The 24,665-nt window shown below is 48.4% G+C and overlaps 1 protein-coding gene across 1 annotated transcript in view; it reads left to right on the top strand.

Moving 5' to 3' along the window:
• The first annotated feature begins 1,708 nt into the window (after positions 1-1,708).
• Positions 1,709-24,665, top strand: part of DOLPP1 (dolichyldiphosphatase 1) — a 35,587-nt gene continuing 12,630 nt past the window's right edge. The window contains exons 1-6 of the mRNA XM_088453520.1: positions 1,709-1,814; positions 9,323-9,423; positions 10,021-10,105; positions 10,229-10,328; positions 12,969-13,067; positions 13,154-13,282. Of these exons, the coding sequence (XP_088309646.1) occupies positions 1,739-1,814; positions 9,323-9,423; positions 10,021-10,105; positions 10,229-10,328; positions 12,969-13,067; positions 13,154-13,282 (590 nt within the window). The 5' untranslated portion in view covers positions 1,709-1,738. The remainder of the gene's footprint in view (positions 1,815-9,322; positions 9,424-10,020; positions 10,106-10,228; positions 10,329-12,968; positions 13,068-13,153; positions 13,283-24,665) is intronic.

Below are 24,665 nucleotides of genomic sequence, written 5' to 3' on the forward strand. Positions count from 1 at the left end.
CCGCATTTAGTGGACTTTTCCTAAATTACTCCCTATGTGGAAGGAGGGTTTATTGCCTTATTAGCGGCACTATAGTTCCTGGCTCTCCTTATTTTTCACTCGTACCCCATCATATTCCTCTTAAAATGGCCAGCGATTAGTAACTCACCTTTTAGAATTTTTTAAACAAATAAATAAATGTTACTCTAGGGTGTGTATGGGATAAAAATAGATGGTGCTTCCACACCACACCAATTCATACATATTTAACAAATATTTATTATAGGTAGTAACAGGGAAAGAAACATTTCACAACTGGCCTTTATACTTTGTTGTAAGACTATGGGCTGCATTCAATTAGTGGCGAAATCAGTCGATTTCCCCGTCGGTGATAGAAACAGGTGAAAACGGGAGGGGCGAAATAAAAACCAGACGAAAAGTTTTCACCATCTCAGACCAGGTGAAAAAAAATGCAAAATCCCTATTTTTGCCTAAAAATGTGGGGATTTCTTTCAGAACCCTTTGTACACCCCCCCATTGATAAACTACCCCAAAAGATTTTCGTAATTTGTCGAAAAACGACCGGGCAAATTTTGGGTGCAAATAAAACTCTGAAAATTGGTTTAACGTATTGGATCTGGTTTTTAAGGGGGGTTGTCAATTTTAAACATTGCACGTGGCTGCAGCAGGCATTTTTTTAACGGCTTTAAAAGTGCACTTTTACGACACGAAAATATATTTCACCCATTTTAATGTACCGCCAATTTACGTGAAAAGTAATTTCCTGGTAAAAAAAATTGCTATCATTTTTTTTTCCATATACGCAAATTACCGCCAACCGATGCAATTTAAGTGCCCTAAAGACTTTAATTACAGCCAATAATACATTTCTAAATTAATTTCCAATATACATCAGCCATTTTTTTGGGTACAGACGCAATTTCCTGACTTTTTTGCCTATTTCGCCAGTTTTTTTCGCACCTCCCGTTTTCGTGTTTTTTTGTTGTAAATCGTCCAATTTCACCAGCAAGATCAGGCAATTTTATAGCTGACACCAAAAGCGTCCGATTTCACCGCTAATTGAATCCGGCCCTATGGGGGAGATGCCTAAAGCTCTGGAAAGTGATAAATTAGAAAGTGATAAACTACCAGCCACTCAGCTCCTGTCATGTTACAGGCGGTGTTTGAAAAATGACAGGAGCTGATTGGCTGGTCGTTTATCACTCTCCACTTTATCACTTTCCAGAACTTAGTACATCTGCCCATTTATAATGAAATTAAGACAGGCACTGTATTTGGGAATACAGTAGTAATGTTTGTAGGGCCATTCCCCATACACTACACAAATTACTGCAATGCAAATGCCTCTTACCCTGCCCAATGGCCTGGCACCAGGCACTGGCACTGCTGGCAGGTAAGGCACACAATTCCCGCCAACCTCGCTCCTGTATAATGATTGGACACTGTAGCTTCGACGCTCATTGGTGGATTTCCATTAAGCCTGAAATAAATCGCACTTCGTACTGCAATTGGTTATTGCATCTAAACCCCTGCCCTCTGATTGGCTGCGTAACACACGTCTACGTACTGTCGTCGCCTGTCTCCCCACCTCTGTAGTTATTGGGTCCGAGCCCGTACCTGTTCCGGTTTTCTATTGGCTGACTCTGACGCGTCTGCCACCATTTCCCTCCCATTGGTTGGCCCCTCCTCCTACCTGCCTCTCAATTGGTTGTTTCCAAACGCCCGGTATCCGGGTAAGATGGCGGCTGTGGAACAGTGCTCGCTGTCAGCTCAATGGCGCCCAGTTTCGCTTACTCACGTTGAATATCCCGCAGGTAAGCACCGTCCTTCCGGTTTTCACGCCGTGGCTGCCGCTGGCTGAATGAGAATAGCGGGGGAAACATCGAATGGCGAGATTGTGATCTCTTCACGGGACCGCCTGGGTTCTGCGCATGCGCACTGCCAGTGGAAATAGCTGCCAAGTGGTGGGACGGGGTTGTGCGCATGCGCGTAGTGTCTCTAGTACACTGTCTGGCTACCTGGGGATGGAGACCTGTCCATGTTATTATTTAGGCCGTAGTGAGTTTATGGCTGCTGCATGTCTGCCAGTTACTGCAATATAATGTGCTCAGAGTGTCTGTCTGTGCTGCAGTCTGTCCTCAGGGTACCTTAATGGAGTTTTGTATGTCTGAGTCCCCTGTTAGCACAGCTAGGGTTATAGAATACTCCTGATACTTGTCTGTATATCAGTTCAGTCAGAGCCTTGCCTACAGCTATTACCATAGAGAGTGACATGCAACATACCACTGATTCCAGGGCAGTATGTCTGCATAGCAGCTGCATGCGTATAACTGTGACCATACAGACGTGCATTATGCGTTGGTCGGAGTGCAGTATGTGTATTTTATGTGTGCAGTTTAATACCTAAGTACTTGTCTGCATAGCAGCTGCAAGCGTATAACTGACCATACAGACATGCATGATGCATTGTGACCAGAAGGCACTCCTCTCTGCTCTTTAGGATTATAAAATCTATGTATATATTACGCTGCAAATACTTAGGAAGCATCATGAATGCCTGTAGTTATGATTATTTGCTTTGTAAGTAGTATGTTAAATCCTGGGCTACATTTTTAATGTCTGACTGTGCGGCCTGGATAGCACTGTGCTACCCTGCCCAATGGCCTGGCAGGCAAGGCACACAATTCCTGCCAACCTCGCTCCTGTATAATGATTGGACACTGCAGACATTTTTAATATCTGACTGTGCAGCATGGGTAGCACTGGCACCCCTCTGTCTCCTGCATCGTAGCACTTTGTATGCTGATTGAGAGACTAAAGCACACACACATATACAAGTGTCACATCAAACTAATCAGCGCAGATTCCTGGTGCGTCCTAGTCACATCGCATTGCGAATTAGATGCATTTTTTGGCAAAAAAACCCACCCATCACTATCAGTCTCTCGGGACAAGGCGCGCCAAGAGGACACATCTGTATGTTTCCTATATACCACCTACGTAATTTGTAGTGCTCTACAGTGAGTAACTCCTCACTGATCTCAGTCTCTGTCCAAGTGGCGCTTATAATCTAAATTCCGTACCACACAGACACACACAAGGGTTCTTAACTGCAGTAGTTAAGTTACATATTTGTATGTTTTTGGTCATTAGGATAAAGCCAGACTGAACCCATGCAAACATTGGGAGAACATGCAGACTCCACACAGATAACACATTGGTTGTAATTAAACAGATATCCCACAATGTTAACAACTGAGCCACCATGATTGCATGGTAGATTTTTTTCACCTAGTAAACCAATGCTAAAATTTATTTATATATATATATATATATATATATATATATATATATATTTATATTTATTTTTTTTAAAATCCATATTTTCTTTGTCGAACTGTCTCTGTAAGAAAAGTATTTTAGCTTGTTGTTTATAGATAAATCATCATGTACTTCTGATATCTTACAGTAGGAAAAAGGCTGTTATACTGACCAGCATCTTATCAGTTGCTGAGTCACTGGCTCCCCCCACTGTAACCTCTTGTTATACTTGTATGGTATGAAAAATATGTATCTGTAGCGTAAAGTAACAATGAAAGCCAGAATTTAATATTATTTAATTCCCTCTCTTAGGGGGGAATTCAATTGTTTTCTCGTGCCCGTAAGTAATGGGTGCCCGACGGGCGATATTTAATTGTTTTGCCAATGTGGGAGTGCTGTGGGTGCCCACTACATATCGCGCATGTCATGCCCAAATGCACTGGGTTTAGACGTGTACAGCGGCTAATGCTGGGTACACACTGACAGATATATTGGCTGATCAATTGTTCGGCCAATATATCTAGTGCCTGTCAGCCAGTGTGTACTAGCGATAGGTCTGTGAATAATGTAGTTCACAGACCTATCACATTGGCTGTGCTAAACAGCCGATGGACAGATATGATATATCTACAGACATATCTGTCCAGCGCCCGTACACATGTAGCCGCGGGAGGGGGGTGGACCTGCCACCGGGACCTGCGGCTGCCTGGAAGATGATGGTCGTTCAGTGTATATGAACGGCCATCATCTACAGATATATCTGCAGATCACCCGATCTACATATATATCTGCTAGGTGTGTATCCACCTTAAACCCATGCCAAAGTAATGGGAGTGCCGCCCAAGCGCCTGACTTCTGCGAATTTCTGCTTGCCACCTCAGGTGGGTGCAAACAGAAATAATGGGTGTCTGCGGCACTTGCTCCCATTAGTATAAACAATTGAAAAGCTCTCGGTCACTGTAGACAGGAGACTGGGTGCCCCCGAAATATAATTGAATTTCCCCCTCGCTTCTCTGCAGCTGGATATCATGTTAGGAGGATAGTGGTTTTTTATGATAGACTGATGTTGGGTGTAAGCATATCTATTTTGCTCAAATTGCGTGTTTTTGTACTGTTCATGCTTCCCAAATATATTTGCCTATCCATTCATATGTAGATATGGATGCATTTTGCCCTTATGACTCCTTACACTTGGGGGTGGATTCAATAAGCCCCCCCCCCCCCTAAAAAAATGTATTTAGTTAGAAACGTCAAGTTGCAGGCGTTGTGGCAATGCCATGCGTTAATTCTGCGTAGTGTGAACTATGTGACATGCATACAAGTGGGGAAAACACCCCAAACCCCTAAAACGTGGCATATAAGATAGCAGGACAATGTATGAGACTGTTAATGGCCATAAGCATAGCATAGGAAGCTGCTATATGGTGCTACAGGGTTCACTTTTCTAACTTTTATTCATAAAGGAAAATGATAGCCAGCAATTGTGTTCCAGCAGATAAGTGTTTAGAGTATTTTGGATAAGGGGACGATTCAATTCAGAGTGATGCTGAAGGAGTTCCCGGAGCTATTCAATTCAGCCTCCTGAGGGTGCGAGCAGAAATCCATTTAAAGTGCTGGCCACGATGCTGTTTTTCATCTTAGCGCGGCGCTAACAACATCGCACCTGGCACTTAAGGTTGGGAAATGCTGGTTAGCGTGCCTGAACTCCCTGCTTAAGGCGCTAGCCAGCATCTCTTGTGTAAGTGCCAGGTGCTAGGGAAACAATTGAATAGCTCTGGGGACTCCTTCCCAGCTCTTTTCACATCCAGTTCAATTGAATTGCCCCCTAAATGCCTCTGTTGGCAATTATAACATCTGATTGGGATCAGACAATTGCCTGGTAGATGTATGGCCCACATAAGTTGTACAGTCTGTGTAAAAAACAATTGTAACTCCCATCTGCAAGTAAAAACATAAAACACCTTTCCGATCAATACCATCGACATAATGTCCCACATCCACAAACCCAGTTTCCTGCTTTTTAGAGAAAATTATATACTTATTGGCCATAAATTAAACACCATTAATATGTTGTAACTTGTGTCTTCGGAGTGGTGTACCAGGTGTACTGCACTATGTACTGACATTTTTACAATAATCTAAGGACTTTTTCATACCTAGTCTGGATGTGCGGACTAAAACCTCCGATTTCTCCCTTTTAAAATCTGCGGGTTTCTAGTTTAGTAGTAAAAACTTGCACTATTTTGTGGCTTATTGAGTCTGCCTCTTGGAGAGGTGGAATTGGGGGAGGGAGGTAGTATGAAAGCATAGACCGGGCACTATAAGGGTGTGTTCACTCAAATATGGCCCTTGCAGACCACATCAAACCTGCCCGTCAGGAGGCGTAGATCTTGTGGGTGCTCGACACTTGGTACAAAACGGTCACTGCTGCTGATGTTTGATAGCTGCTTCTGATTGGCTGACTGGGTTTTGATCCTTCCCACTGATATCAGTATTAATTGTGTGGCTGCTGCAATCTATTCATTTTATACTTGTAATAAGTCTGCAACACGATAGCAGATTCCCATTAGATTTTTTTTTTTATAAAGAGGAAAACAATGGATGCTTGTATTTAATAGAACTTAATTAGTATTTTTTTTATTTGCATATGTATTTTAACTGTATCTCAAATGGTAAATGCAACTTTAGTATTTATGAATAATACCCCTTTTACACCAGAGCTAAAACCCGCGTTATTGTAGGGTTAACCCGGATAGCTCCTTGGTATAAAAGGGGAAAGGGTTGGATTGCCGGGTCGAGTGACCCGGCAATCCAACCCAGGTAACTTGCAGGGTTTAACACTGGAATAACCAGTGAAACCCTGCAGTGTAAATGGTGCGATCCGGGTCACTGTGATCTGAATCGTCCCGCATGTTTGCCAATTGGCCGGCTTCAGTGGCGCTTGGAGATGATGTGATCTCCAAGCATCCACGTCAATGCCGGATAAGCCGGCTCTCTGCAGACCCGGCTCCGGTGTGAATGGCGCCGGATCAGGAATATCCTGGGTTGACGCCAGGGAAATCCCGGGTCTGATCCGGATTGGAACCCTGTTCCGACCTCTGGGTCAGACCTGGAATTTCGGTATAAAAGCAGTATGTGTTCAGACACGGTGTGATTCAATTGCTTTATCGCCCCCGTCTAAAGTGACCGGAGATCGGGTGCGATTTTCAGTCATTTTTTGGTGCCCATGCCTTATCGTTACTGTTACGACCGATTTTTAGACGCGTAAGTTGGCTAAAGTCCTAGAAACAACGGACTTATTGCAAATTTCTACTCCCCACCTTAAGAGGGCGCAAGCAGAAATGTGTGGTCCAGCTGCTATTCGCGCCCGAATGGAGCAACTATTGAATTGCCCAGTTGGGTGCCCATCTGTCACAGCCACAGGAGATAACAATTGAATACTGCTGGCACTGGCAAGCCTCATCTCCTGGTATAAGTGTATACTTGTATTTTCTCCCGGGGTACAGCTAGTGCATGCCACCCTTGCAGAACTGGATGCACAACTTTGCATGTCATTATTTTATTATTTGTTTACATTCCTGTTTTTGGGGCAACATGCTTCCAAGTCTACATCAGCCGGAAATTGGCTGATGGTTTGGTGAAGTTGTGGGTTGGTGGATCCCTAGGCTTTGTGGTGTCAGTGACTTGGATGCCTGCAGTCTCAGCTTGCTATGGAGTCACTGTGTCTCCACTCAGTGTGTCGATGGCAGAAGGTCAACACTGATGATGTCGACATGGTTAAAATGTCAACTTCATTTATGTTGAAACCTGCAAAATGCCATAATTAGGCTTCAATTTAGCACCCTACACCTGTTTAAAACCTGTGCAGTTACTCTTTCCTGCCTGGAGTGTCGCTCTCTGCTCTGGTGCTTCTAGCACACAAACTGCTCTATCTCAGCAGATTGTTGCATCAACAGAGTGTGCTAGAAGCGACACCCCGGGCAGGATAGAGGAACTGCACAGGTTATAACAGGTGCATGGTGCTAGAATGAAGACAAGTAATTGTATTAATATCTGCATTCCACGAGGCCTTGGATCGTCGTTGGTGTTAACATTAGGGTTAGGGACAGAATGACTACCAAAACTGTGCTAACATAACATCAGTATCGACATAATAAATGTTGGATGTCAAACGTATATACCAAAGCCCTCCGCTTATTACACCTACACTAGAGGAGCGTCAGCTGTCTGCAATGACGTGTGGACGTAATACTTTACTACTTAGCAGAGCTGCAGTAGAAGAAAGTCAGGGCAATTAATGCAATAATGCATTTTACCATCCTGGCTCACATCAGGCTGTTTATATTCTGGGGCTTATTGGCAGAGCTTACTAGTGAGCTGTATACATGAGCTGTTAATGATATCTTATCCATATAATCCTATATGTATAATGGCTGATGATTTCATTGCTAATGTGGCGAGAAGTCCCCCTCTCTGCTGCTTGCCGAGAGCTCGGACTCCTCCTCCGCGCTCGGCGTTAGACCGCAGCTTTTATCTGGATTTCTCTGCTCTGTGGTTTCCTTGAATATTTCATGATAATGGCTCAGCAAAACTCTGCGCCTTAATTATTCATAAGGTGGTTCTTCTATACTGCAAAAACAATAGTCACGTTTACATTATGCTGTTACTTTAACCATGGTTGTACTGACCTGGCCACTGCTTTGGGACTAAATGATGTAGGACAAAGGGATGGGATGCGATCTGCAATCACTTTTAAAATATTAGGCATCAGCAGTACATTTTAGGAGCTTTGGCTGCATAACTCGTGGGATTGCTTAATGGCGAAGAAGAACACCAGGCCCAGAGCTACTCCGAGCTGGCAGGTAACCGCAGGAGTTACATGCAGCACAAGAGCAAAATCCTTCCCAAGAGCAAGGAGTGCATAATACTTCTGCCTTATAGTAGCCACACCTTCCCATCACCACCAGCCAAGGCCGTTATCATCTTCATTATCATTATTATATTTTTATTTACATGGCACCACCTAAAAGTGACTGATAATGGCCGTAACACTCAAGAGACCGAGTGGCCTGGGAAGGGCGGACAGAAACTCTCCGTATCCCTTGACTGTGACTGGGGGTGCACTGGAGACTGGGATAGTGCAGGCAGGGAACAAGAGTGTGGAGTGCCCTGCTCATAACACCTTACAGTCTAATTGAAGCAAACTAGGAAGACGTGAGTTAATAGTTAGAGCATAGCTGGTAGGCTTTAGTGAACAGGTGCGTTTCCACAACACTTTGTTTCGCTATCTTATATATCAGTTCTTTCACACGCCTCTTGTATTGTAATCTCGCGTGCAGGGCCATCTTTCATATCAATGTATGACGTTTATTTGAAACCTAATGTAGATGTTGCATAATATATTGTTCCTTTTCTACATAGAGGATGATAATTCTAATAATGGATCCAGCCCTGTCTGGGAGACAAAATAGTAGTATGAACTAGCCAGTTAAATCTAGCAGCAAGGAGGATCTCTTTGGGACTCGAGTAAGATATATTCATGCATTGGCCTCATTAGGGTGTCTGCGTTCTACAGAAGATAGGTTCAGCTCACAAAATAGGCTGCATAACAGGTACTCTTAAATTATGAATTCTCCATGACGATAAACGCCCACTGTGCGTTCTCCATGTGGATTTGTTCTACAGTGAAAGTGTAATAATTACTGATGACAAGTCAGTTTTTGATATGCAGACAAGGTCGGATTAGCGTTGTACTATTCTGCTTCATTTCATCTTTGTGCCCCAGTTCAAAGTGAACAACAGGACGGGCCTTTTCCGCTTTCTTAATGCAGATAAATGAATTTTTTTGGTACAAAGTTTTTTTTTTTTTTTTTTTTTGTTAAATTTATTACATGTATCTACAAAAATGTTATTCTTGTATGTTGCTTTTAAGAGAAACAAGCCTGTTGCGCCATTGCTTCAACAGATAACTTACTGTTGCCTTATGCTCTTCTGGTTACAGGGGACGTTTACGGGCAGCTCTTGGCCTACCTCAGCCTTGGACCAGTCTTCATTCTCATCAGTTTTGTGACATTAATTATATTCAAGAGAGAGCTTCACACAGTACGATTCTATATTACTGCTTCTTTTTCTTTTCTTTTTTTTTTTAAAAATTGGAATGGGGCAGAATCAGTTCAGTGCGCTATTGATAGCGCCGGGAGCTGGAGCTGTTTAATTTAGCTCGCTGTTAAGGCGACTAAAGGATTTCCGACTTAAGTGCTGGCCGCAAGGCTAATTAACGCGGCACTAACAGTCTCGCGGCCGGCGCTTAAGTCGAAGAATGCTGGTTCTAGCAACTAAACACGCTGCTTAAGTCCCGAGACCGGCCATTCTCTGACTTAATGCTTCTAGTTGGGCTTCACATTGCAGTGAATCGTAATAGCTTTGGGACCAACATCCCAGCACTATTCACATCGCAATGAATTTAATCGCCCCCTTTGAGGGGTATATTTACTAAAGTGCTGGTTTTCAAGAGTGGACGTGTTGCCCATAGCAACCAATCAGATTCTAGCTATCGTATTCTAGAAGGTGCTAGATAAATAAGTAGATTCTAGTTGCTATGGGCAACATCTCCACTTCTAAAAATCTGCACGTTAGTAAATATACCCCTTAGGATCTTTTCATTCCAGATGATTTTCTCACTGTTATTTTTAATTTCAGATCTCCTTCCTGGGGGGATTGGTAATGAACGAAGGGGTAAACTGGTTAATAAAGAATATAGTGCGGGAACCACGGCCCTGTGAAGGTAAGGGAGAGACAGGTGCGCTGTCATTTGCAGGCTGCTCGCCTCCGGTTCGTCTGTACCCAGCGTCTGGTTGTGTTTTAATCTTAATCCTTTTTTATGTTTTTTATATCCTTCTTTTAACAGGTACACACACAACAGTCACCACAGAATATGGCTTGCCTTCCAGCCATTCACAATTCATGTGGTTCTTCTCCGTGTATTCATTCCTGTTCCTATACTTAAGGTGAGCTGCATTATTAGTGCTGGTTTATATGCGAGTACATTACTAACATGTAGATGTGCTACAGTTTGAGCCAGAGGCCCACAATCCCTGTTCTGGCAGCATTGCAGTCATTCACTGTCTACTTCCAACTAGTGAGGCTTGGGATTGACCTGGTTTAAAAAAAAAAAAAAAATGCCCCCCGCCCAGTCCCCACATTTACTTACCGACGGGGCTTACAGCAGCAGGGCTAGTGCAGTGTGACCTGTGGAGAGAGGTGGGTCTGGTACAGCCGGCGTCGGGCTGTGCAGGAGCTGGGCAGCGCCTGAGCACTCTGCTAGAGAGCTGCTTAGCGCTTCCCGGCATTTAAAAAAAAAATTTAAATCAATTCTGGCCAATATTGGGATTGGAGGCTTCCAATCCCGGCCATTTTTAGCCCCAAATCCTGGGATTGACCTCCCTACTTCCAACTGATGTTTGGTTAAAGTTGCTGATTTATAATGTCTGTATTTAATCTTCATGGATAAAAACAATATTTAAGAGTAGAAAACATTGGAGAAATGGTGCATCCATCGGGTTAGCGTACATCTCTGGATCTGGCCTTAAGTTTGCCTAAAACTTGCACAGTGGTAAAACCTCCCTGACTAGAATATACAGGGTGTTTCACTCACTATTGGCCCCGAAGTGGTTCTTGTAACTTTTTTTTAAAATAATTGACGTAATTTAGTGAATTGTGACAGACATACCTTGGTCTATGAGAAACATGAGGAAGTCATAGCAAGTGTTGAGAGTGTTCACCATTAAAATTAGGCCAGCTGTTCACGCATGCACGAAGTGAAGGCCAGCTGTTCCAACCCACCCTAATCAGCTGCGCAGTGTAAAATTCAAACAGGGGAAACACACCAACTGCCAGTGAGAATATAACCAGCGAGGGTGGCAGTTGGTGCGGTTCCTTTTATGTAGTCTTCATTCTAGCACTCTGCACCTGTCACAAGCCCGTGCAGTTCCTATATCCTGCCAGGGGTGCCGCTCTCTGCTCTGGTGTTTCTAGTACACTCAGCTGATGCAACAAACTGCAGAGATTAAGCAGTCTGTGTGCTAGAAGCACCAGAGCAGTGAGTGACACCCCAGGCAGGGCAGAGGAACTGCACGGGTTGTGACAGGTGCAGGGTGCTAGAGTGAACGCTACCTATGTGAATTTTGCACTGCGCTGCAGTTCCAGCTCTGGAGCAGCCACTGCTAGTCAGTAGCTATTCCTGTTTCTGACAGTGGTGGTGTGTACCGCGGCGTCCAAATTCATCATGTCTGTGTTTACGTGCCAATATGAACCGGATGAAGGCATGCCAAAAACCATTTATTAAGCGGTTTGGAGGTCTGAAACCACCGGCAAAATTCTCCATTCAGTATCTGGTGAAATAAGCTTTGGGGACAATAGCGAGTGAAACACCCTGTACATGTCACTGTACTGGGCACATTTAACTGGAGAACATTTTTGAGGTTTGTGTCCAGTTAATACTATTATTTTTCTTGCTAAAGTCTACTTTTGTTTGTCGGTGAAAGATGTAGCTTTGAAATCCTCAGGTCCAGACCGTTGCATGATGGTACACCAATGGGCACAGATTCATTCAGTGGGTGGAAAAAATGAACAATATGCCAACATGGACTAGTCTGACCTTTTTTATTGCAATAGAACTGTGGAGCACAGAGATTCACACTGACCTATTTAAAGTCCACTGTATGCCGGGGGGATAGTTTTGTGGACTGAGGGCCTGATTCAGACCAGCTCGCAAGCGGGTCGATGGTGCCCAGTGCGCACGTGCGAGCGCAAAAAGCACTCACATCCAAAAGGGGCAGCTGTCGATGTTAATTGACAGCTGCCCCGTTGGGAAGGGGGGTGGCTGAGCAAACGGAGGCGTTCCTGCAGGAACGCCTCCGTTTGTGGGCGGCCCTACTGACATCACTAGTGATGTCAGTAGGTGGACTTCCTGCTCTAATAGTGCAGGAAGTCCACGGGGGCTTGCAGCAACGAGACCCTACCGCAAGGGTCTCGTCACAAGCCCGATGGTCTTGACCATCGCGACCATCATCATGGCTGCTCGCATAAGCTGTGGGTGGTAACCCGCAGCTATGCGAGCAGCCAAGAGGCCGCAACAAAAAATAAAACCACACGCCCTGATTCAGAGCGAGCGCTCGCTTTTTGCGAGCGGCTCTGAATCAGGCCCTGAAACAGCATGAGATCACTAGGAATAATTATCATTTATTTGTGGTGCAGCCCACACAATGACTTTCTCTACTGCATGAAGGTAACTTGCATTTGAGTTATTTCTCGGTTTTCTCACCTCATTACTGAGACAAGTGCTGTTCGAAAGCTTGAAATGATGAGTACACTGTACACTGCGAAATCGTACTACACTTATAAGTAGGCTTGTTTTTAGCCAGGATATATTGTTTATCTGTCTTTCTACTCAAAGAAGCAGAATGTTTGCTATGTAACTGTGTTGGGGTACATGGTGGTGTGCTTTCTATGTTTGTGAACCCGTGACCCTGGGTTTAAGGGGATGCCTCCATATTTTTTGGGGTCTTTCGATGTACATGGGCTTTTAGGATTATACTTGGTCTTTTGAAGCATATATATGAGTTGAGCTCAGGCCGTTTCTCTTTCAGGATGCACCAGACAAACAACGCTCGCTTCTTGGACTTGCTCTGGCGCCATGTACTGTCTCTTTGTCTTCTGACAGCAGCTTGTCTAGTCTCGTATAGTCGGTATGCACAAAGCTGGCCTTCCCTTCCATTTATTGTTGGATGCTGGATGTTTACCCATTGTCTAATGTCCCCTGCTTCTTCTGCAGAGTGTATCTAATGTACCACAGCTGGAGCCAGGTTACATATGGAGCCGTGGCTGGCAGCATCCTGGCTGTGGCCTGGTTTGCTGTCACGCAGGAGATCCTAACACCGCTGTTCCCTAGAATCGCAGCCTGGTAAGCCATACAAATTTCTATATACGTATGTTAGTGAATGGCGTGCAAATAGTTATTCTTCACTCATTGCTTAACAGAACACAGGTGGTGATTGATTTCTTCTGCTTTATCTGTATATGGTAAATCCACCACCTGCTATAGCTAACTAGCACACTGGTTCTCAACCTCAACCCGCAAGTTCTCCCAAACAGGTCATGTTTTGAGGATTTCTGTCTGGGATAATTACTGAGCCATCAAAATAGATTAACTCTCCTGTGCATGATTAAGGAAATCCAGAAAACATGACCTGTTGGTGGTACTTGAGGACTGGTGTTGAGAACCCCTGTACTAGCATACTAGATTCACTTATCCCATCTGCGCCATCTGTAGGCCACACGCTGCCCGCTACTGCGCACACGGTCTATGATTTGTTATATAGACATCTATACTAAAAGTCATTGAGGTGTTGTGAAACTATAAATCCTAACATAATCTGGCAGCCATTGGCTATCTGGCAGAGCATGCTTGAGCTTCTAGATTAATGTCTGTAAAGTAACCGGTTGCCCAGGCTTGCCGTATACAGGTCACAGAAATAACATTTACAGTAGGGAGTGCATTACTCCTTATAATGCAGAGGTTTTCCTAATAAACTCCAAAGTGATGATACAAGAAGACACAGATTCTGTTTATACATCCCTTGTGCATTTTTTTTTCTCCCCCCAATTGTGTGACACAGGAATATGTATAATGTGCACAGGAGGGAGTCGGGTACTATAGATCTTAATTGCTTGTCTATGCTCCCCCTATACCCCATGATCGAGCAGGAAGCTCCCCACTGACATCACTGCTGTCAGTGCGGCCGCCCACACAACGGCAGGCATTCTGTCAGGAACGCCTCCGTGTGTGTAGCCACCGCCCCGCCTACAAAAAGGGGCGAGCTGTCGGTCAACATCGGCAGCCACCCCTTTTGTAGAGGACTCCGGAAGAATTTCTCTCTCGCTCCGGGGCTTGTGCATGCGCAGTGCGGCCGCTGCCCGTGCGCAGGGACTTAACATCGACCCGGTTGCGAGCGCTCAGCACTTGCGACCGGGTCTGAATGAGACCCTTTTGTCTTTTAGGTCTCATTTTCCCTGATGATCTTATTCAGCTGGGCAGATAGCTGTGTAGGGCTGCTGCCTAAACGCCTGTCCATGCATTTACCATAATTATAAAGGTTTTCGTGTGTTTGATTCCAACTATACCAGTTTTGATAAGCGAGTGCTCTGAGATGATTCCGCTAAGTATACCTACCTTTAAAGGTAGCTTTGGGATGTTCCCAGTGTCTTCCCCAGTGTACCCCATATAGCAGATTTAAAGAGTAATTTTGTACAATCTTTCTAAGTCTATTGGGGGAGACTGGGTGCTTTCTCTCTACACATTTGTTCCTTTTTTATGTTTGTTAGCTGTTTTAGGAGAAGGTTGTTCTTTACACTTTTTTTTTTTTTTCTACTTCAGAGTCCATAGGGGGTTCACAGGGTTGACCTTGGGGTATAGGTTGGGAACCAAATCCGGGCACCACGCAGTTAAAGCTTTTAGCTCCCAGGATGCACTTGGGTCCACTCTCCCTATAACCCCACCCCCAGCCAGAGGCACCTCAGTTTAAGTTGGTGCCCGGCCGGAGTCGGGTCACCGTTTAGTGCAGTGGGGAGCTGATTAACAGCCCCTAAGCTATATATTTTTTCAAAGAACAGAGTTTTTTTATTTTTTACTTTGGACTTTTAGAGCGGCAGCATCGGACTGTCCATAGGACGTCTAAGCTGCCGCTCCGTCACCCCACCGGCGCTGAGACGCCAGTACAGATCTGGGGATCTCAGCGGGACCCCAGAGTCTCTACTAGCCGGACTCTGCGGGCGCCCAGGACTGCTGCCGGATCCACGGGGAGCAGGTAAGGCGCGGGTCACCGCTTGCGGTGATCCGCGCATTTAATATGCAGTCCTGTGCCTCCGGTCTCTGGGGACAGACCGGAGGCGCCGGCAGTGGCGGCGGGCCCTCCCATACCCCGTGTGTCCACTAGACCACCAGGGACTTACTGATCGGTGCAGGGAGCCGGCGTCCCAGAGGTTAATAGCCGGCCAGGGGAGGCAGCCTTCCCTGTTACAGCGGCTCCTCCCCTCAGCTCAGCGCGCCTTTCAGTATGTATAGTCTGGCGTCGCTGACTGCTTCCTCCGCGGGCCACGCTTCTTCTGAGGTCTCCAGCGGCCATTTTCTTGTGGTGCAGCAGAAATCTCTGGAGATGGCAGTGAGTCCAGTCCCCCTGCGTACCTCACCATCAGGTCAGTGTACACAGCGCTGTAGCCTTCCCAGACACTGAATCTGGGTAAGTTGAATGCAGTGTAATAGTGCAGTATATTATGTGACATGTTTATGTATATATGTATATATCTGCATGGTATGTGACTTATGCTAGTGCTGACTGTCTGTACTTAATTCTCTCACCTGTCAGTGTATATCTATCCCTTTTCTTTATCTGCCCTAATACAGCTGTACTTAGGGTGGTTCTGAGACCTCACATTTATATACTCGTTAATATTTGTGAGGTTTGTCACATACTGTTGCGTGCTGCAAGTTGCCACATTTTAGTTGGAACTGTGTGTTGCATACGCTGAAAATGGGTCCCTGCAGCTAATTTTGGTATCAGTCAGGACCAGTATAGCGCTGCTTGATATTTCCGCCAAGATTGGTCAGATATGTTTGACCAGGAGATAGAGCGTTATACTACACCCATTTTTACTATCCTGCAAGTCATGTGCTGCAGGTGTTAGTGCGGAGGATTGGTTTCATAAAGGGTTCTGTGTGTGGCGTCATCTGGTGCCGGCCCCTTTCACGACCCCCTTGGGCGGTTTGTTTTCTCGGGATCCTCTCAATTGCGGATCGCCGGGCGGGCCCCATTGTTGTACCTCACTTGGGGTTACTTCACCATACTGCCCTTTTCATCTCCGGGTATCTCTTGCACTCTTCCCCTGTGACACAGACTACCGCTCCCTGCAGGTTTTTTTTCGCAGAATATGAATTCCCCCTGGTGCCACAACAGTCTGTCATTCCCCTCACAGGGATTACCACAGCCACCCTGGGTGGATGTCGTTTTCTACGAAACGCAAAGTGGCGTGGTTGACGCCCTGTGGTTACTTCCCAGTTGGCTCTACCGTGAACTGGATACTGTTTTGGGCTCTTTCCCTCTTACACGGGGGGAAGCCTATTTCAGGTATTATTATCCCTGCTTTGGGGCTGGTAGCAGGTCCATTCTGGTTAGAGTGAATGTTGACCTGCACTTGTATCATACACCCTCAGTCTTACGTGCCTTCGGGTTCCCTGTTGCTGACTAGCGGGTGGAACGCATGGTGGGACTCTGGCTGTTGCCAGATACGAGGTATTGCAACAGTGTTTGGCCTCCTGTCCCAAATTCCCTGAGGGTCCTCACGAGTCCCTCCTGGGGTGGATGGGCGTGTTACTCGTCTGATTTCAGACGTTGACGCCTCCCATTCCTGCGTGGTCGGATTCTTCGGATCCATAGGGGGTAACTCTGCCTGAAGTCAGTATACTCGCTTTCAGGGCTTGTTACCCATCCTACCATGGTTATAGCATGGTTGGTTAATACTATTGCATACTGAGCGGATGCATTTGTAATGTTTTTTCCCCTCCAACACGTCTGGGGTTCAAAGGTGTTTGGTCGCTCACGTAATATATGCAGTTGTCATAGGTGGAAATGCCTATATTGGATATCAGTCTCCTAACTTTCAGAGTTCCGGCTGCGACTGTATCCTCCGTAATACCCTATGGCTGCGCTCTGGGAATGCAGAGGTGCAGATACCATCTATAGGGTAGACCTTGTTTGGTCCTGACCTTGACAGGATTGTAGTAACATTGGCAGTATTACTAACGACAAGTTTACCGCCTTCAGCTATGCCCACTACAAGGCCTCAGACTAAGTCTGTTAAGTCTTTTTGTCCTCTGGGTCAGCCTAAAGGTCTGTTTCTTCATAGACTGTCGGCCTCTACAAGGGCCGACATATCCAGTACCGAGCAGGCCTGGACTGCCAGCCGATCCTGCTTCTAAACCTATGGATATCTCTTCAGCCTGACGAGACAGGCCTACCACTGGGAGATGGCGATTTTCTCAGTTCGCCCAGTACTAGTGTCGAGTTGCCGCGGCTACGTGGGTAGGAGGGCACGCCCTCTCTGTGCTCAGGCGGCCTCTTTCCAGGTGATGGTACGCAGGCCCTTATTCAGAAACGAACAGGGCCTTACAAATCCAGAAAGCTATACAGTTGTTGCGGTAAGCAGAGCTCATTAGGCCATCCCCACTTTCTCAGCGAGGGACTGGTTGTTCTGCTTTCTTTCTGGTGCGGTGGCTGAATGGTCCTCTTTGGCCTATTCTCTGTCTCACTTCCCTGAACCAGTTCCTAAAGCTACCTGGGCTCAGGAGGCAATCCCTAGGCTCCATCATACTATGTTTGGAACCTGGGGACTTTATGGTATCACTAGATATACAGGACGCGTGCCTACGGGTACTTACAGAGACCTTGCCTCAGCATGGACTGAGGTTTGCTGTTTCTACTTCAGGGTCCATAGGGTATCCACAGGATACCTTGGGGTATAGGTGTGACGTCAGTCGCAGGGCACCAAAGAGTTAAGCTTTCAGCCTCCCAGGATGCACTAGGTCCCCCTCCTATACCCCGCCCCCGGGCCAAGGCACCTCAGTTTAGTTTGGTGCCCGGCCGGAGTCGGGTGCACCTGTTGGAGTGGGGGCTAGAAGAGCCCCTGAAGCTTATTCTTCATGCAGCTGTGGCTGCACATCTGGATGAACAGCATGGACAGTCAGTCCTGACGTCCATGCTGTCTTCCCTACACCCCGCCGGTACCAGAACGCCGGTACTGATCCGGGGATGCTGGTGGGCGTCTGGGGTCACAGCTAGCGGTGACCCCAGATGCTCCGGACCATGGCCGGATTCAAGGGGGACAGAGGTAAGCAGCGGGGTCCCGCGGTGGGTCCCCGCTGATCACATGGTCCTAAGTCCCCAGGCAGGGGGCTCCCTGGGGACTGGCTGCAGCGTGGAGCCAGGCGACCAACCTGCGCTTCCACTACCCCCTGGGACAGCGGACCGCAGCAGAGCGGTAGCGCTGCGGCGTCCCAGGGGTTAAATGCATGCCAGGGGAGCGCGCCTTCCCTGTCTCACAGCCGGCGCCTCCCCCGCTGCACACAGCCCTCTCTGCATGCTGCCGACTGGTCCTGTGGCAGCGCTCCTCCCCCAGGCCAGCCTCCTCTCTGCTCCTCGGCGGCCATCTTCTCCAGAACGCATGGTGAACGCTGCTGGAAGCGCTGGACGGAAGCATCGTGGTCTGGGTCCCCCCGCATACCTCTCCTCCGCTGTGGTCAGGTCTGTGTATGCAGCGCTGTGTCCTACCAGGCCCTGTGTCTGTGTAGTTGAGTGATCAGCGCTGTTAGTGCAGGAATTGTTATTTTTCTGCATTGTATGTGACTGTGCTAGCGCTGCTGCCTGTAATCTTTTCTTCTCTAAACTGTCAGCTTTATTACTGTCCCTGTTCTTCTGCTAAAGCCCTTGCGGTGCGGTGCTGCAGGGTGGTCTCTCGCCTATTTAAATACTTAATTGGTGAGAGAGGTCACATACGTGGTGCCATCATGTCTGAAAGTGATTTTCCCCTCCGGCTACAGTGTACCACGTGCAAAGTACCGTTAGCGGAGGGGGAGGGTAGCGCGGAGGGCCTTTGCCGGCAGTGTTTGTCCATGGCGCGGCCTATTACGGTTACAGCACCGGTACAGGAGCCGCCCTGGGCTTGTTTCGCTCAGGCGTTAACAGCTTTAGTGGGCCAGTTAGCTCCGCAGCCCGCGTTTACTCCGAGGGGTTTGTCCCAGCAGTCTGTGGTGTCGTCACCCATGCAGGGGTTCCCACGACAATTGGTGGTACCCCACAGTCTCCCTATTTCCCCGCTCCCGGGTTCTCAGGAGCCAGCGTGGGTTAACTCCCTGACGAGTTCTGTACAGCACTTGTCGGATGTGTTGCAAGGGGAGTCTGTGATGCGGCCTCATAAAAGGCCGGTGGCGTCTCTGTCCGCTCCTTATGAGGATGACGAAGGGACGTCTGATGATGGGGAGTTTCTTGATCCTTACGATCAGGAACCTCTCCATACTAAGGACGCTGATGCTAAGTCCAAAGTATATATGCCTGGACTTATTCGGGCGGTCCGCACAGCCTTGGTGATTGAGGACGAAGTTCCCCCAGCGGCTAAATCTAAGTATGCCTTTTTCAAAGATGTAAAGGGCGATGCCACAGTCTTTCCTCTTTCGGGTCAGTTGGTGGACCATTTAGAGGAGGCGTGGAAACAACCTGGCAAAAGATACCAGCCGCAGAGACGCCTGGCGGTGGCTTATCCGTTCGCGGATAATTATTTTGCTAGGTGGGAATCCCCTCCACAGGTGGATTCTCACGTGACCCGTCTTGTCCGTAGTGCCACATTGCCGATGCCATCCATGTCCTCCCTTAAGGATGCTACGGACCGCAAGGTAGAAATCTGCCTGAAGTCCGCTTATTCCCTTGCAGGGGGGGCAGCACGGCCGGCTATGGCCATTTGCTGGGTTGCCAGAGCGATGGAGCGCTGGGCGGATTCATTAGAGGCTTCTTTTGAATCCGACTGTCCGGCCGAACAGGCGGAGTTGATTGGCAATCTCCGTGATTCGGCCACCTACATCAACGAGGCGGCTCTAGACATTAGTACTCTGGTGTCTAGAATTTCTTCAGCAGCGGTAGCTGCTCGTCGCACCTTGTGGCTGCGATCCTGGAAGGCGGACGCAGATTCCAAGAAAGGTCTGGAAGCGTTGCCGTTTACCGGAGAAGTTCTCTTCGGTCCGGATCTGGATAAGATTGTGGCCACGCTGGCGGCAGCCAAATCTGCTTGTCTCCCGTCGGCCGCTGCTCCTTCTGGTTCGGGACCATCGTCCTTTCGGTCATCTAGGGCCCAGGGCAGGCCCAAACCACAGTCGTTTCCTCGACAGGCTGGCCCTAAGAAATCGGTCAAGCCCCGGAAGCAGGCATGGAGTACCAGACGTCCGGCCCCCAAGCCAGATGACAAGCCTGCGGCCTGACGGTCCGGGCCTCCCTTTGGGGGATCCCAGGGTGGGAGGCCGCCTGCTACAGTTCGCCCAGTGTTGGTCGACCACTACGACAGACACTTGGGTTCTGGAGATGGTTTCCCACGGATACGCCCTCTCCTTCCGGCACAGACCCCCGGCTCGCTTCTTCACCACGGGTCTCCCATCAGACCGGAACAAGGCTACGGAGCTGCGGAAGGTATTGCACACTATGCTCCAGGCTGGAGTTATAGTGGCGGTTCCATTCTCCCAGAGGGGCCAGGGTTTCTATTCAAATCTATTTTTGATACAGAAACCCAATGGGTCATATCGTCCGATTCTCAACCTCAAAGCACTCAAGTCTTTGCGGGTCCCGAAGTTTCGGATGGAGACCCTATGGTCCATCATTCTGGCGCTGGAACCTGGGGACTACTTGGTGTCATTGGACATACAGGACGCTTACCTGCATGTCCCTATTCTTTGGCGCCATCAACAGTTCCTCAGGTTTGCAATCCGCAGCGACCACTTCCAGTTTCGGGCGTTACCTTTTGGCCTGGCAACAGCACCACGTGTTTTCACCAAGGTGATGGCGGTCATGGCGGCTTCTCTGCGGCTGCAGGGAGTCCGCATGTTGCCGTATTTGGACGACCTGTTATTGGTGGCAGGATCTCCAGAGCTCCTGTTACGCCACTTGGACCTGACCATTGCACTGCTGCAACGGCACGGCTGGCTAATCAACTGGCAGAAGTCCACTCTAATCCCGTCTCGGAGGATTCTGCATCTTGGAGCCTTATTGGACTCGGGACAGCAAAGGATCTTCGTGACGGAGGACAAGATCTCTGCTTTACAGTCAAGGGTGCGCAGTTGCCTGCACAGCCGCCGGGTGTCCTTACACTCGGCGATGAGGTTACTGGGCTCCATGGTGTCGGTGTTCGACATGGTGGAATACGCCCAGTTTCACTCCAGACCTCTGCAGCACCTGATCCTGTCCAAGTGGAACGGGCTGACTCAGTCTCTGAAGTCCCAGACGATTGTGCTCACCCAGGAGGTTCGCCTGTCCCTTACGTGGTGGTTACAGACGACCCACCTCAACAAGGGACGTCCGTTCTGGGTTCCAAATTGGGTCCTGTTGACAACGGACGCCAGTCTTCGGGGCTGGGGAGCAGTTTCGGGTCCACACTTGTTCCAGGGCAGGTGGACGCCGACAGAAGCGGAGCTTCCAATAAATATCTTGGAACTCCGTGCGGTCTTCAATGCTCTCCAGCAGGCACAGCGGTTTCTCCAGGGTCGCCCGGTGCAGGTCCAGTCGGACAACGCTACCACCGTGGCCTACATAAACAGGCAAGGAGGAACTCGCAGTCGGGCGGCTCTCGTAGAGGTCTCTCGGATCCTGGTTTGGGCGGAGCGCAATCTTCCGGCCATATCAGCGGTCTTCATCCCGGGAGTGCTCAATTGGGAGGCGGACTTTCTAAGTCGCCAGGACGTTCATCTGGGGGAATGGTCCCTGCACCCGGACGTTTTTCAACTACTGGTGGACAGGTGGGGTCTTCCAGAAATCGACCTCATGGCGTCCCGGCACAACAACAAGTTGCCGGTGTACGGGTCTCGCACAAGAGACGAAGGGGCGTCTCTGGTGGATGCTCTGTCCGTCCGGTGGACGTTCCGGTTCGCATACCTGTTCCCTCCGGTCTCCCTTCTTCCACGGGTAATCCGGAAATTCAAACAGGAAGGAGGGACGCTCCTGTTGATAGCTCCCGCGTGGCCCAGACGGCACTGGTTCTCAGACCTTCAGGGTCTGTCCGTGGACATTCCTCTGCGGTTGCCGCTACGACCGGACCTTCTGTCTCAGGGTCCTTGCCTTCACCCGGACCTGACTCGGCTGTCTTTGACGGCGTGGCTGTTGAGACGGCCATGCTGAGGTCCCGGGGGTTTTCCAGCTCTGTGGTGCGTACCATGTTACGAGCTCGGAAACAGTCTTCCGCGAGGATATACCATCGCGTGTGGCATACGTTCTTCCAGTGGTGTCGACCGAGAGGTTATGCACCGCGGGAGTTTCGTCTGTCTCGGATTCTCGCCTTCCTGCAAGCGGGACTAGATCATGGGCTTCGCCTTGCTTCTTTGAAGGTACAGGTTTCGGCCCTATCTGTCTGGTTTCACCGTAGGATTGCTACAATCCCGGATGTGCGCACCTTTATGCAGGGTGTTCTCCGCATTCAGCCGCCCTTTGTTCCACCTGTGGCGCCTTGGGATTTGGCTGTGGTCCTGAGGGCTCTCCAAGGACCGCCGTTTGAACCACTGGGCTCAGTGGATCTTAAATGGCTAACAGCTAAGACTGTTTTCCTTCTGGCCATTGCTTCGGCCAGACGTGTTTCTGAGTTAGGGGCTCTTTCTTGTAGACCCCCTTTCTTGGTTTTTTATGGGAACAGGGCAGTGCTCCGCACTCGGCCCGAGTTTCTTCCCAAAGTTGTTTCCCAGTTTCATGTTAACGAGGAAATAGTTGTTCCGGCCTTTAACTCACCGGGTCTTTCCGTGGGTGAGGCCTCTTTGGATGTTGTGCGGGCCTTAAGGACTTATGTTGACCGCACTTCTTCGTTTAGGAAGTCGGACGCTTTGTTTGTCCTCTATGGCTTCCGTAAAAAGGGTTGGCCTGCTTCAAAGCAAACTTTGGCAGCCTGGATCCGTATGGCTATTTCTGAAGCTTATCTTCATGAAGGCCTACCGGTCCCTCCTTCTCTGAAGGCTCATTCCACTAGGTCTGTGGGTCCTTCGTGGGCAGCTCGACGTGGTGCCTCGGCAGTTCAGATCTGCAAGGCTGCTACGTGGTCTTCTGTCCATACCTTCGTGAGGTATTACAGGTTTGACACCTTCGCCTCTCAGGATGCTTCCTTCGGGCGGCGGATTCTCCTTTCTGCACAGGAGCGTCCCCACCCTTAAAGGATACTGCTTTGGGACATCCCCAAGGTATCCTGTGGATACCCTATGGACCCTGAAGTAGAAAATATGAGATATGGTAAGAACTTACCCTTGTTATCTCTATTTCTACGAAGTCCATAGGGTTCCACAGGACTCCCGCCCTGTCGCACCTGTGCTGCAGATGGGCTTTGCTCTGGTCACCGGTTTTCCGTCTCCCTCTGGTGAGAATGTGATTCTTGTATGTGTCCAGATCTTTGTTCTCTCTCTTCCTTCTCCTCCTCCGGCCTATGGCTTGGTAACTAACTGAGGTGCCTTGGCCCGGGGGCGGGGTATAGGAGGGGGACCTAGTGCATCCTGGGAGGCTGAAAGCTTAACTCTTTGGTGCCCTGCGACTGACGTCACACCTATACCCCAAGGTATCCTGTGGAACCCTATGGACTTCGTAGAAATAGAGATAACAAGGGTAAGTTCTTACCATATCTCATATTATCACAGCACTTACAATTTTTCGGGCTCTGCCTGTTGGGACTGTCCTTAGCCCCACAGGGGTTTACCAGCGTTTTGGATTTTCTGACAGTTCTCCTGTCCAGTATATCCCAATGCTCCTGTACCTGGACAGCCTCCTGCTCTTAGCAGGATCGCCGGGGTTCTCTACAGCCAGGTCAGGATGACCGTGGCTTCTTCAGGGTGCAGACGTTTAATCAACGGGGAAAAAGTCCTCCCTGCATCCCTCTCTGGGTATTCTTCACCTAGGAGCCCTGCTGGATTCTCAGAATCTGAGAATTCTTCTGGCGTAAGACGGCATCTCCACTCTTCCATTAGGAGTACATGGATGTCTACGCAGTCGACATATGTCTTTACACTCTGGGATGCATGGTCCACTATTCAGTGTCTGCCTTTGGAAGTGTGGAATGGGCTCAGTTCCATTCCAGGCCTTTCCATAATTGGCTTATCTCCAGATGGAACGAGTTTTTTCTTTTCAAATGATGATGCTCTCTCCGGAGGCAAGTCTGTCCCTTTCCGGGTGGCTATGGTCATCTCGTCCAGGGTATTCTTGGCTACGGACAGTGTCTGGTTCGCATCCATTTCAGTGCAGTTGGATGTCTGTCGATTCCACCCTGTCAATTAACTTGTTGGAACTTTAACCTGTCTTGGGCCTTCACTCTGGCATAACTCTTGTTTCCCGGGGGAACCTGAAAAAGTTCAGTCCAGCAGGGTCAGGGCAGTGGCTTCCTTTTTAGCAACACTGTTCATTGGGTGGCAATGACAGGTATGTCACACATTCGGACATAGTCCGAGGGTCTCCTCCCGACCATCTCGGCAGCGTTCATTTCAAGTCCTCAGTCGTCACGAAGTGCATTCCGGGGAC

The sequence above is a fragment of the Taudactylus pleione genome, unplaced genomic scaffold (genome assembly GCF_031769625.1).
Source record: "Taudactylus pleione unplaced genomic scaffold, aTauple2 ptg000579l, whole genome shotgun sequence".
Lineage (NCBI taxonomy): Eukaryota > Metazoa > Chordata > Amphibia > Anura > Myobatrachidae > Taudactylus > Taudactylus pleione.